Source organism: Jaculus jaculus, chromosome 4 (assembly GCF_020740685.1).
Source record: "Jaculus jaculus isolate mJacJac1 chromosome 4, mJacJac1.mat.Y.cur, whole genome shotgun sequence".
Taxonomy (NCBI): Eukaryota; Metazoa; Chordata; class Mammalia; order Rodentia; family Dipodidae; genus Jaculus; species Jaculus jaculus.
The window spans coordinates 38695236-38708842 of record NC_059105.1 but is presented as its reverse complement, the minus strand read 5'-3'; the positions used below and the strand labels follow the sequence as shown (position 1 = coordinate 38708842).

General features: G+C 37.5%; 1 protein-coding gene across 1 annotated transcript in view; it reads right to left on the bottom strand.

Moving 5' to 3' along the window:
• Positions 1 to 1813: 1813 nt before the first annotated feature.
• C2cd6 (C2 calcium dependent domain containing 6) overlaps positions 1814 to 13607 on the bottom strand; it is a 126132-nt gene continuing 114338 nt past the window's right edge. The window contains exons 16-18 of the mRNA XM_045148363.1: positions 12349 to 12423; positions 7176 to 10799; positions 1814 to 2083 (exon numbers count right to left, since the gene is read on the bottom strand). Of these exons, the coding sequence (XP_045004298.1) occupies positions 1814 to 2083; positions 7176 to 10799; positions 12349 to 12423 (3969 nt within the window). The remainder of the gene's footprint in view (positions 2084 to 7175; positions 10800 to 12348; positions 12424 to 13607) is intronic.

Sequence of the window (13607 nt, the reverse complement as noted above, 5' to 3'; positions counted from 1 at the left end):
ATGTAGCTGGCATGGCATATGCCTTTAATCCCAGCACTCAGGAAGCAGAAGTAGGATCACTGTGAGTTTGAGGCCAGCCTGGGACTAGAGTCTGAGTTCTAAGTCAGCCTGGACTAGAGTGAAACCTTAACTTGAACAGTCCCCCCACACACACACACAAACATGTTATTAATTCATTCATTTCATTTTATTTTCTTTTGAAGCAGGGACTCATTTATCCCAGGCTTGCCTCAAACTTTTGAAGCCAAGGATGACCTTGAACTTTTGATCCTCCTGCCTCCCCTCCCCAGCACGGGAATTAAAGGTGTGCACCACCATGCCTGGTTTATTCGGTGCTGTGAAGATTGAACCCAGGACCTTATGTATGATAGACAAGCACTGTACCAACTAAGCTACATCGCTAGCATTAATATACAAATTGATAGGCAGTTTGAAACATAACCCTACTGTTTACTGACTTCCCCCTCAAGAGTTACTCTGTCAGTGCACCCACCAGGACCTGTCAGCGTGAAAGCTGAAAGTGAGAGAATTTAAGAGTGGACCATGGAGGAGGAGAACGGACCGTGACGTTCTGAAAGCAGCTGAGATCGTAGGAGTCATCGTCCATCCGACTCACTTCTGCCTCCCAAACTCCCCTCAGGCAGAGAAGAAGCCCATGGGAACCTTAGATGTTCTGAATCTGGTAGTGGGGATCCTTCCTGCATGTGTAAAGTACAGAAGAGGTCATGAAATGATGCCTGTTAACCTCTACTACTGTAGGAATATTAGGGTTCTCCAGAAAATTGAACCAATAGAATATGTATATGTGTATGTTGTTTATATGTATACATAAAAATGTATATGTCATATACATACATACACATTTATTTTAAGGAACTGTTTTTTTAATGGCTAATCTTTATTGGGGGAAAAAAAACTTTACAGCATATTCTGTAACCAAGAGACTTGAATAATAGCCTATAATGTTCTGGGAATACCAAGGGCCTCCCTGTCCAACAACTCACTGGAAGGTATCCCATCTCTAGCACTGAAATTTTTCTAATAGCAATCTATGGCTTCTGGACACACTATCCACCTCCACAGGGCACTTCTTGTCTCTTCATTTTCAAGACTGTGATAACACCATTTCTTCCTGACTCCCTTCCCGCTGAGAGAGGAGAACACTTCTACTCTGGGATCTCTCTTATCTCTTTTGGCATTTTAGCCTAGATGCATCCTCATAAAACCAAGTCCCTAGATCCCTTCCAGTTGGAAGATCTAGAGTTGTGTTTTCCCAGTCACACTCTGACTAGGACAATAATATCAGAGGGTATTAAAATTAACTTCTATAGACTCGGAAAATTATGGCCTTTTGAATCTAGAAATATGAATAGAGTTAAAGAGTAAGATTTAGTCGTAACAAAGTACTAAATACAACTGTGAATGGAAAACCTACAAGCTGGGTAGATAGGGATATTTTTGTGTAACAAGCTGAGGAAATTAAACATTGAAGTGGAGTGATATTTGTATAATGGGGAAAGGCTGAGGAACAAAACTTTGCTAATGACTATCAATGCAATATGTATTTCATAGTTTGTCTTCTAAAGTTTGCAAATAAAAACATGCTTACATCCAATGTGTTTTTCATTTTAATTATAACAAAATGGTTCCAACAAGATGAAATTTGGTTGCTTACTTCTATCACACACGACAGATTTCCAACCATTTTGTTAATGGAGAAATGATATTCTGATTATTGGCCACACATATCATACTTATGTGTTCAGCATTTTAGTAATAACACGAATAAATGGATGGTTTTCAATATCCTCTTTTAAGATGGTCTGGCTGTGTTGTACACATTGTCTGAGACTATATCATTTATATGAACTAAGCCTGCTGAAACCATTCGAGGACTTGAAAATTTCCCAGTGGTGCTTTCTCGTTGTTTGTTAGGCTCTGGAGCAGTGTACGGTCTTGTGCAGTGTTTGGCCTGGTTATGGACGTTATCTGGACTCTTCCCTAAAAGTCTTGCTCTTGACTTTGGTTTTTTAGGACGCTTAATTGAGGGCACATGTAAATCCTCGAATTTCTCAAAACAATCCTAAAAATTAAAAGATCAAATTGGTAAGTGAGGCTTCTTAAAAGTACATTTTGACAATGCAAGACTAAAGTTTGTAATATCAACAATTAAACAATAAAAGACAATAAGATTTCTTGGGCAGTCCCCAAAATATATGTTCTACACCCAACACTTCCCCTTAACACTACCTTAGAAACCACATTTTAAAAATACTACTTATTCAGAGACTTACCATTTCAAAGGGTTGAAGGTATGGAAAACTTAAAGGAGCTATCTGCAGGTGTCAGACTCTAGGCAAAACTGGCCACCCTAGCCTAACAATTGTTTTAATTCTTCCAACCAAGTTTAGTAGCTCATGCCTATAATCCCAGCACTCTGGAGGTTGGGATAGGAAAATGGCTGTGAGTTCAAGTCCCGACTGGCCTATGAAGTCAGTTCCAGGATAGCTTGAGCTACAGAGAATCCTTTCCTCAAAAAAAAAAAACAAAAACAAAAACAAAACTAGGCAGTCGTGGTAGCCTTTAATCCCAGCATTTGGGAGGCAGAGGTAAGAGGATCACCTTGAGTTCAAGGCCATCCTGAGACTACATAGTGAATCCAAGGTCAGCCTGAGCTAGAGTGAGACCCTACCTTGAAAAACCAGAAAAAAGCACCTTAACCACCAAGATGTCTCTCCAGACCCAAATTATTATTTTTTTAAATATATTTTTATTTATGTATTTATTTGAGAGGGAGGAAGGAGGAGAGAGAGAACGAGAATGGGCACACCAGGGCCTCCAACCACTGTAAACGAACTCCAGATGCATGTGCCCACTTATGCATCTGTCTTACATGGATCCTGGAGAGTTGAACCAGATCCCCTGGCATTTCAGGCAAATGCTTTAGCCACTGAGTCATCTCTCCAGCCCCAGCCCCAAATTATTTTTAGTATAAATATTACAATCATGGCCAGGCGTGGTGGCGCACGCCTTTAATCCCAGCACTCGGGAGGCAGAGGTAGGAGAATCACCGTGAGTTCAAGGCCACCCTGAGACTACAGAGTTAATTCCAAGTCAGCCTGGACCAGAGTGAGACACTACCTCGAAAAACCAAAAAAAAAAAAAAAAAAAATTACAATCATCAAGCTGGGTGTAGTGGTTCATACTGATAATCCCAGCACTCAGGAGGCTGAAGCAAATGGATTTAGAGGCCAGCCTAGGCTATATAGCAAGATCCTGTCTCATACAAACCAGCAAATATTACAGTCATATGCTTGTGTGCTGTGCTTTCTCATTCTCCTCATGTATATACATATATAATATATACATTTACACATATATAAACAAGGATATAATTTTTGAAGACAAAAATAAATTTGAATGGTATAAAATTAAAATGTGAACATTCATAACTTGTGTTGGAATCATGGGTCAGGTTTTTTTTTTTTTTCTGGTTTTTCAAGGTAGGGTCTCACTCTAGCTCAGGCTGACCTGGGATTCACTGTGTAATCTCAGGATGGCCTTGAACTGATGGTGATCCTTCTACCTCTGCCTCCCAAGTGCTGGGACTAAAGGCTACCGTGCCTGGCTAGTTTGTTTTTTTTTTTTCTTTTTTTGTGGCAAGGCTTCTCTGTAGGTGCTTGCCTGCAAAGCCTAAGGACCCAGGTAGGATTCCCCAGTACCCACAAAAGCCGGATGCACAAGGTGACGGATGCATCTAGTCTCTGCAAACAAACTCTAGATGCATATTTTATATTACAAATACAAAAATCTGGGGCTGGGGAGATGCTTGGTCAGGAAAACACTTGCCACACAAGCCTGAGTTCAGACTCCACATAAATGCTGGGTGTGATGGTGCATTCACTCTTGTAATCCTGGTGCCTAGGAGGTGGAGAGAGTCAGATCTTTGGGGCAAACTGGCTAGCTAGAATAAATCAGTGAGCAAGAGACTAACTCAATAAATACAGTGGAGAGCAATTGAGGAAGATATGTTGCCCTCTGGCCTCCACATGCACACACATGTACATATACCCCCCCATACACACATGAACATACATAATACAAACACATACATAAAATCTTCTAGGGGTATAATTATCTCTAGAAAGGTATGGAGCTATTAGTCATAATCATAGCAGTGTAAACTAGTTTATCAGCAGTTTGAAAATTCATCCCTTAAGAGGAGGAATAGACAGCCTCAGCTAGAGAATGAGCTGCTTTGATTGAAGTGGAATCTTCAAATCATGGGGCCAGGAAAGTTGGGTAGGACTGACAATAATTTGGGTGACCAAAGAGAGATTTCCATAAAAGAAAGTTTGAAGCACCTAAAAGTTAATTCTGCCTACTTTCCATTGTTCTCTGGGTTTGGGGAAGACAAAGAAATATTATTATTAATTCTTTCTCCTCTTCCTCCTCCTCTTCTTTTTGAGATGGGGTCTTGCAATCCCAGTGCTGAGGAGGTAGAGACAAGCAGATCTCTGGGACTTGCTGGCCAGCCAGTCGAGTTTATTTGGTGAATTCCAAACCAGTGGGCTCACTATGTAGTCCAGGCTGGTTTCAGACTTGAAGTGATATTCCTGCCTCTGCCTCTCAAGTACTGGGGTTACAGGTGTGCACTGCCATACCTGACACTAAACATCTTCTTTTGTCTTAAGCATATGGAACAATGAGCTAAGCCTTATTATTTCTCTCTCGCTCTCTCTCCTCTCTCTCTCTCTCTCTCTCTCTCTCTCTCTCTCTCTCTCTCTCTGTGTGTGTGTGTGTGTGTGTATGCATCTCAGTGTTCGTGTGTGTATGTGAGTGCAAGATATGTGCATGTGGAAACCAGAGGACAACATCAGTCTTCATTCCTCAGGTGCTGCTCACTGTTTTTGAGACAGGCTCTCCATGGCCTAGAACTTGCCAAGGAGCCTGCACTGGCTGACTAGCAAGGCCAGGAATCCACTTGACTCCGCCTCCCCCAGCACTGGGATTACAAACTCATGCCACCACATCTAGCTCTTTTACATGGGTTCTGGGAATCCAATTCAGGGCCACATGCTCGCAAGGAAAACACTTTGTTGACTGAGATATCTCTCTAGCCTTTTACATTTTTTTGCCCCATTATTAATAAAATTTCTGCTACATTAGTAATACTAACTCCACAGCCAATAACTGACTTCCAGGGTGCCAGTGGAAGTATACAAGGACCCACATCATTGGGTCCTTTTCTGGAAGGTCCTACAACTTAACACTTCTCTCTTCTTTTTGATTCATTTCAGTGATACCTATATTTTATAAAATCAAGTGACTATGTCTGACCATCTGACTAACTCCTTAGTACCATTCAATTCTCTGCCATCCATTTTACTAGCGATAAAAGTTTAGGGACATTTGGCTCAATGTGGGGCAATAACCATAACCATCTTTTCCTGTCCTTATTAAAAGAGTTGCTCTTGTACTATTAAACACAATTTCTTACTTCATTTGAAAAAAAATCATATTAAAGGATTTTGTTAAAAAAAAAGACTTCAGAAACCTCTTCCCCCCAAAAGTATTAATCTCCCTTTTTTCTAGTGCATACACACACACACACACACACACACACACACACACACAAAACTTCAATACTAAATTACTGAATTTAGAGAAGGAAATCTAACATTATGGGCATACACTTGTATCCTACTACTGTATGGCTGGTAGGATACATAACTTTATATGACATATATAACTATAAAATATTTCTCTTATCACTATGAAGCTAGTAACTTGCTTTGCAGTAGAAAACAAATTCAAAGCAAGCATTATAAAATTAGATCTGGGCTGGAGAGATGGCTTAGTGGTTAAGTGCTTGCTTGTGAAGCCTAAGGACCCTGGTTCAAGGCTCGATTCCCCAGGACCCACGTTAGCCAGATGCACAAGGGGGTGTGCGCGTATGGAGTTCGTTTGCAGTGGCTGGAGGCCCTGGCACGCCCATTCTCTCTCTTTCTCTCTCTTCCTCTTTCTCTATCTGTCACTTTCAAATAAATAAATAATAAACAAATTTTTTTTAAAAAATAAATAAATAAAATAAAATTAGATCTGGTTCCTCATTCAAAGGCAGAATTATGCTTATCAAATTATTGATTTAATGTCAGTTTTACATCTGTATAAGTTTTTCTAGTTATGAGCCATGCCTGTTACAAATACTAATGGAGTAGATCCGTGGTGTAGAGAATTAAAACAATGCCTTCTAGTTTTAACTTTGTTGGGATGGTGTATGTGTAAATCTTAGCAACAAGTTTACCATCCTGTTTTATGTAAATACTAAAAACAGAATTTAATCCTCAAGATCTTCACATTTGTGATACAGAAAAAGGGATGATGAAAGCAGAGTAGACACTGGAGTTAAGATGTTCAAATCATAATGCAATAGGATATAATTGATATGTATAACATTACATATAGGTATTAGAAGCATTATATAGAAGTTTTGTACGTATTTGTTGATGCCTAAAATTCTGCCATCTGAAAAAAAAGCACTGTATATTTAAAGCTATCTCTCTGGGAAAAGAAAGTGACAGCTATATTTCCATGTTATATTTCCATGGTATCTGGCCACTGTTAGTGACTATGTTGCACAGCAGCCCAAGCTACTTATGGTCAAGGTTACTTATCTGCAAGCTTCCAGAGACAGGGCTGTGTTTGCACGCTAAGCTATGGCTGCCTGGAAGACTTGCCCAGAGAAAAAGACATGTTTTTCGACCTTGTGTCCCAGACAGACTGTCTTTTACCAATTTCATAAAAGGCACTCTGATTTCCTGATTGTATTTGGACTTGGGTGAGGTGATATTTGAATTTCTGAAGCTTTTTTTTTTTTTTTTTTTTTCCAGGTAGGGTCTCACTCTAGCCCAGGCTGACCTGAAATTCACAATGGAGTCTCAGGGTGGCCTCGAACTCACAGTGATCCTCCTACCTCTGCTTCCCAGTGTCAGAAGAATTTTTAAATTTTGAGGTCTATGATATCTTGGGGTAATTAAAGTTACATACACACACATGCACACGCACACACACACACACACACACACACACACACACCATTCAGGCATACATATTCTCAAGCAAATTATTTCTAGAACTTTGCCAAATACAGGACTTAGAAAAATCATTATTACATGTATAGTTCTTCTGTCAGTCCAATGGAGCAAAGTCCTTGGAATAGACTTTCGCAGATGAGTTCTTGTGGTAGGCAATGCAGCTGGTAGTACCCTTGCTAGCTTGTGAAATGGCTTTTTCGGTTTGGAGACATGGTCTTTTTCTTTTCGAGTCTTGGGTTTCATGGTTTCTCTCTTTAATACATCTGGGAAGAAGAACGATCTTGAGTTTTTCTTATCTTCTTTATATTGAAGTGATTGTGATTCATGGATCTGGTTATATTTTCCACTGAAACTTTCATATGGGTTTATATAAAGAGTTTCCATTTCATTTTTAAATTGTGCAAATGTTACCATGTGTTTTTTATTGTTGTTGTTATTTCCTCTCATTCTCTGACAATACCGGTCTAATTTTGATTGTTCCTCACTGTCTGAATTGACATGAATTAAAGTGTTAGTGTTCCAGGTAGGGAAAGTGAGTGTACAACATTCTTCATCTTCCCTTGATATTTTGCAGTTTGATATTTTTGGAAATGTTAACAATCCTGCTTCAGGTGTTTCCTGAACAAACACTTTATAAACATTACTATTCTCCCCTCTTCCAAGTGGCCTCACCTTTAGTGTCCTTTCAAAGCAAGCTTTTGGTTGAACTAGTTTTGATTGATCATCATAAGTATATGGGTCTTCAATCTCTGTTGTATAAACAGAACTTTCTGCTTGAGGAACTTGAATGAGACCATGTTCTTTCTTGTGTTTCTTAAGCAATACATCTGTAAGCCTTTCTGATGACTTATTTAATGGAATTACCTGGAAATTTTTGTTGGAAGAAGACTGTGCTTTTATCAGACTTAGTGTTGTACCTTCTTTAGAATAATCTTTCTGTTCACAAGTTGATGGATTTTCTTCTAAATTTTCTAAGAAAGGATTTCCTGTCTCTTCCTTTCTGATTGGTTCTGTTTCTCTATAGTTATCCTCAGGAGCCTTTTGTAAAGTGCTCTCTTGATCAACTTTTGAAACTTTATTTTGCTCCCTCACAAGGTAATTCTCCTCTCTAAAAGATAAGTCTGGTTTTACAAAGTCCAGGTGCATGGGAGTAGAATTAGAATTAAATACATTTATATTCTTGTTAATCCCCTTTAATTGCCTTTCTGTCATTAGTCCTGATTTTGAAAGTTTTTCCATAAAAAGGTTCTGGAGGTATTTGCTTAAGTCAGCTTTTAGATTTAACAATTCACTTCCAGATAAGGTTCTAAGATAATTTTGTAGAGATTGACTTAAAGGATATTTCATGTTTATTTCAAGCCTTTTACCAAAACTTCCCCTTGAAATGTCTTGTTTTAACCCACTAAAAGATGCAGAGGCACTTTTAGTTCTGAGAGAAGATATATTTGAACGTATAGCCATAAGTTCTGTCTCACTAAATAAAGTGCTCTCTGAAAGGTGCTTAAGGAAATAATTTTGGAGAATTTCATTTAAAAAAGACCTTAGCTTTATTTCTAAGTGTTTATCTATGAAATGATCATTAAAATTATTCACAAAAGACATGATTTCTTTTACAGTTTCTGAATATTTCTCCTGAAAAACGTTTTGCTCTTTCTGTTCTGTTTTCTCATGCATCAAATACAGATTTTGGTAGATCTTTGGCAAGTCCTCCTTGGTGATGTGACCCGATTCTGAAAGTCTTTCCAGAAGGTAATGCTGGATATGTTTACTTAACTCAGACTTTAAATTTTTTACTTCTGAATCTGAGAGTTCTTCTAGAAACATACGCAGCTTTGGACTCAAAATGGGTTTTTTATCTAGTTTGTCTGCTTTACTAAAACTCCCTTGGATTTCTTCAAAGTGTTTTGCACCACTTGGAAAAGAATGCTGAATTAGTCTTTCTAACTCTTTTTCTGGTTGTTGTTTTCTTTTAGACTGATTATATTTGAAAAAAATATTGAAGATATTTTTCAGGAAGGAGTTTAACACTGTCGAATCTGACTCATTAGACTCATCCAATGAGTTACTTACATTTTCTGAAGTAGAACTTAGACTACTTTCTTCTCTGTCAAGCTTCTGACCTTCACTTGGCAAATGTGTCTTTCTATCTCGTATTGAATATTTCGAATCTTGTAATGACATATTTTGGCTGCCTTCTGTAAATCCAACTCTACCTACTAAAGTCTTTTCCTGGGAAGTGACAGGTATATTCTGTCCTGAAAGATCCTGAGTTTTACTTTTGACATCTGAGTAATCCCCGATGGAGTTCTTTGGTTCTTTCTCAGGAGAGGTGATCTCTGTGTCCAGCAGAGAGCTCTGGCGTTCTTTATCCAGTTCTACCACCTTGATTATGCCAGATTCTAAAAGAGAATCTATGGGAAAGGACTGGATTATTTGGCTTACAACTGATGTGGGTTGTGACAAATGTATCTCGTCATTGCTCTCTCCATAGTTAAGACTATTGAAAGATACGTTTCTGTCCCAAGGTGTGGACAACTGGCCCTTCAGGGACATCTGTGCCTCACTCAGTTCCTGCACGCCTATCCCCAATTGAGAGAAAATGGGTGCAGTGAATATTTGCTTTATAAAGTTGTCATAGTCTTGTACACTGACATTTAAACCTGGTTTGCTAGATAATCCAGTTATTAAATGCTTCTTTTTGAAGCTACTCTTTTTGTTCATTGGAAATTTTCCTTCATCCACCCCCAGTTGTTTTTTAGAGACACTTTCTTCCTCTGGGGGTTTTCCTTCTCCACCTTCTGGAAGCAACTCTGTAACAATATTTTTAATTACTTGACTTAAGAGAGCCTGTGAGTTTAAAATGTCTTTTGATGAAAGCCATCTGTTTAAATTTTGGCTTATTTCAAATGCTCTATCTTCCATACCACATGATGTTTTATTGTGAATGCCTGAAAGGGAAGAACTATTTTTCCTGATTGTTTCCATGTCCATATACACTTCTGGTCTGGAAAATAACTGGTCTGAAAGGTCTTGCAGATTTTTACTTAAGATTGACTTGAGTACCATTGATTGTTTTAAATTTTCAATATCAGAGGTAAAATCTAATGACTTTGAGGGGCGATATGTGTTAATATTTCCAGTCATTGATGACTCTCCTTTGAAGTTCGGTAAAGATACAGTTGGTAGTCTTTCTTGTAACTTATTCTGCATATCTGAAGTTTTCATTGTGATATTAGGAACAAGTTTTAACTGCTTCTTAGTACCTGTAATTTTTATTCCTGTGATGGAAGGATCACACAATAACTTATTCTTACTCTCTGAAGTCTTTGTTCTGGTGGTATAATCACATGACATATTATTAGTATTAGCATCTAAAATCCTGGACATGACAGTAGGATCTTGCCCATATGATGACTCCGAAGCCTTAAGTGTGTTGCCAGCAGCATTAGGGAAGAGCCTATTCTCCCTGTCTAACATCTGCACTGTGATGAGACCAGGCTTATTGGCCCAGGTTACATTAACAGACCCTGTAGGTTTTACACATTTTGGGTAAGGAGGGTCTTGATCTTCATGCTCTACAACATCTGCACTTCCAATGGTTGAATATTTGTATATGCACTGATCCTTCTTTTTTCTGAACGACATTTTGCCATTTATATTCCTCAGAATAGGATCAAGACCACTCTTGCTGATCTTCTGAAACTGCAACATAAAAAAAGGTAAGACATTCTATAGCATTTATTTAAAATCACAATGGATTTCTAGTCAATTTTCTTTGAACAATTTGTCAATTTATTTATTCTCATACTTCTACAAAAGGTTTGAAATATTTGAAGTTGGAATGAAAATACATTTTTAGTGAAAATTTTTCAAATGCTCTGTTCTGAAAATAACTTTACTACCTGGAATTTTTATGTGTATGTTGTTGGGATGTGGGAATTGGGATTATTAACTTTATAAACTTTTATTTATTTATTTATTTTTGAGATAGGATCTCTCTGTGTTAGCCAGTCTTGCCTGGAACTCTTGGGCTCTCAAGATCCTCACAACCCAATATCTTTAGGAGTTGGTACTACAGACTCACATCATCATGCCTACTCTGAAATATCTTTAAATTCTTAAAAGCCACTCATAAGCCGTTTCTTTTAATGGCTTAGTTTCTAGTTTAGCTGTATTTGTTTAGATAGTATGTGGCTAACACCAAGGTCTAACTCTCATCCTTTATAAATATTTTCTATTTTAGTAGCTACTGCTAGGAAAATGTTAAAAAAGAACAAACAAGCAGTGGATATCCAGTGAAATTATCATACATATTATTTAAAGACTAGGGCTGGAGAGATGGCTTAGCGGTTAAACGCTTGCCTGTGAAGCCTAAGAACCCCGGTTCGAGGCTCGGTTCCCCAGGTCCCACGTTAGCCAGATGCACAAGGGGGCGCAAGCGTCTGGAGTTCGTTTGCAGAGGCTGGAAGCCCTGGCGCGCCCATTCTCTCTCTCTCCCTCTATCTGTCTTTCTCTCTGTATCTGTCGCTCTCAAATAAATAAATTAAAAAAAATTTAAAAAAAAATGAAGACTATCTTAGGGACATATCTTCTTTTAAGTCTGAGAATTTCAACAATGAAATGTTCCAGCCGATTCTTAACATGCTTTTAAAGCATATATCATATGACTTAGAAATGTTAAAAAAAAAAAAAGAAGGATTTCTGGTTTACACTGACATTTAAGTACAATGTCCATAGGAGTGTACAAGCTCTGTGATTAGGCTATTCTCTCATCAATCTTCAAATGAAGTCTGTTATTCTTGGAGTCTCCTATTCAACCTCTTTGTATAACTTCCACAGTGCCAAATTGAAAAAATAATGCAAAACCTGATATTTACTTCGACTCATTATACTTGTAGGTACTCAGGTGACCCATTAAGTATCCTTTAATTGGCTTTCTTTTCAGAAATATATATTCCCAGATTTCATTTTCATATTAAAACTGATTAGATTAGAAGGGCTTGGAAATATATATTTTTTTAAGGCAGCCAGACCTCTAATGAACAATTATGTATTGGCATGTATATATATATATGTATATATATATATATATGTGTGTGTATATATATATATGCATATAGATAGATAGATATGTATATGGATATGGATATATAGCTATAGATATAGATATATAAACATACATAGCCACACATATATGGTATTGGAGAGACCTATTAATTAAATAAAATTGATAGAAGACAATAGGACTCACCTGATATTTTGGTCTAAATTTTATATATTCTGGTTTGAAAACTGGTGGAGTATATTTTTTATGTGCAAAAGCCACCTTATAAAAGAAGAAGTTTTAGTTTTAGACAAGACATAATGCAAAGATATTCCTCAAGATAATTTTATTCTCTTAAAATATAAATGCTGCTTATTTGTCAGAAAAAGTACTTTTCTTATAACTGCTATACTTGAGAAATTGCTGAATGCATATATATATATATATATATATATATATATATATATATATATATATGAATATACATATGTATATGCTTTCTTGGTATTTTATTTTTCACCTTGCTGAGTTTGTAAAATAAGAGACATAGCAACTTCCAGCAGAAATAAAAGTAGAAAGGAAGCATAATTTTCAGAACAAATATAATCTACAATAAAAGACTGTGAAATGCTTTTAGAAATAATAGCTAACAATATATCAATTGCATTTTTCAATGATTCATCTCAACTAGTATCAACTCAACCTGGCATTACCGTAAAGCTCCTAAAAATAGGTGATGCTAAGTCAATGTATGTAGAAACTATTATAGAACCACTAGATATTTTAGATATAGTGGAGGGGCCTTAGAGATCATCCTGTCCTGATTCTATTACACAGCATCTGAAGCTAAAGTTCCTTGCCCCATGTTACCCACATGGCTAGCAGCCTGAGTTAATTGGGTCCTACTACACAATCAAGATAGGGTGAGAAGTACCCTAATGTGCACCCACAATGCTTCCTCACCCTCAGTACACACAACGCTATCTCCTTGAGAACTCTTATGGGAGGTTCATTACATACCAAGTTAATTAAAATAATTCAGGGAACAATGTTTTCCTAAGAGATGTTTTAGGATTATTGTCACTGGAATTCAGCCTTTTCCTTAAGTCTTCCATGGCTTCACATTGTAGTTCTTACTCATTGCCTCACTGCTCAAAATGATTTCTGCAAGTTTCTCAATATTCCTCATATAGTTTCTCTCCTCCAGTCAGTGTCTAACTGAGAATTCTAGAGATGTCTCTTGTACTTCTATGCTTGTTATTTTGTTCATGTTTCTTTGTTTCCAAAGGTTTCCCTTAGAAACAATTCAGCATACCAGTTGGAAGTTCATTACACAGGAATCATTGACTTAACCACTGCATTTTGTTTCTCACTCCATTTGGGGCCTGATTCCTGTTGCTGGGGTGTCTGTGTGCATGCATGCATGCTGTTTTTGTTTTCTTTCCTTCTGAGTCTTCCCTAAATTT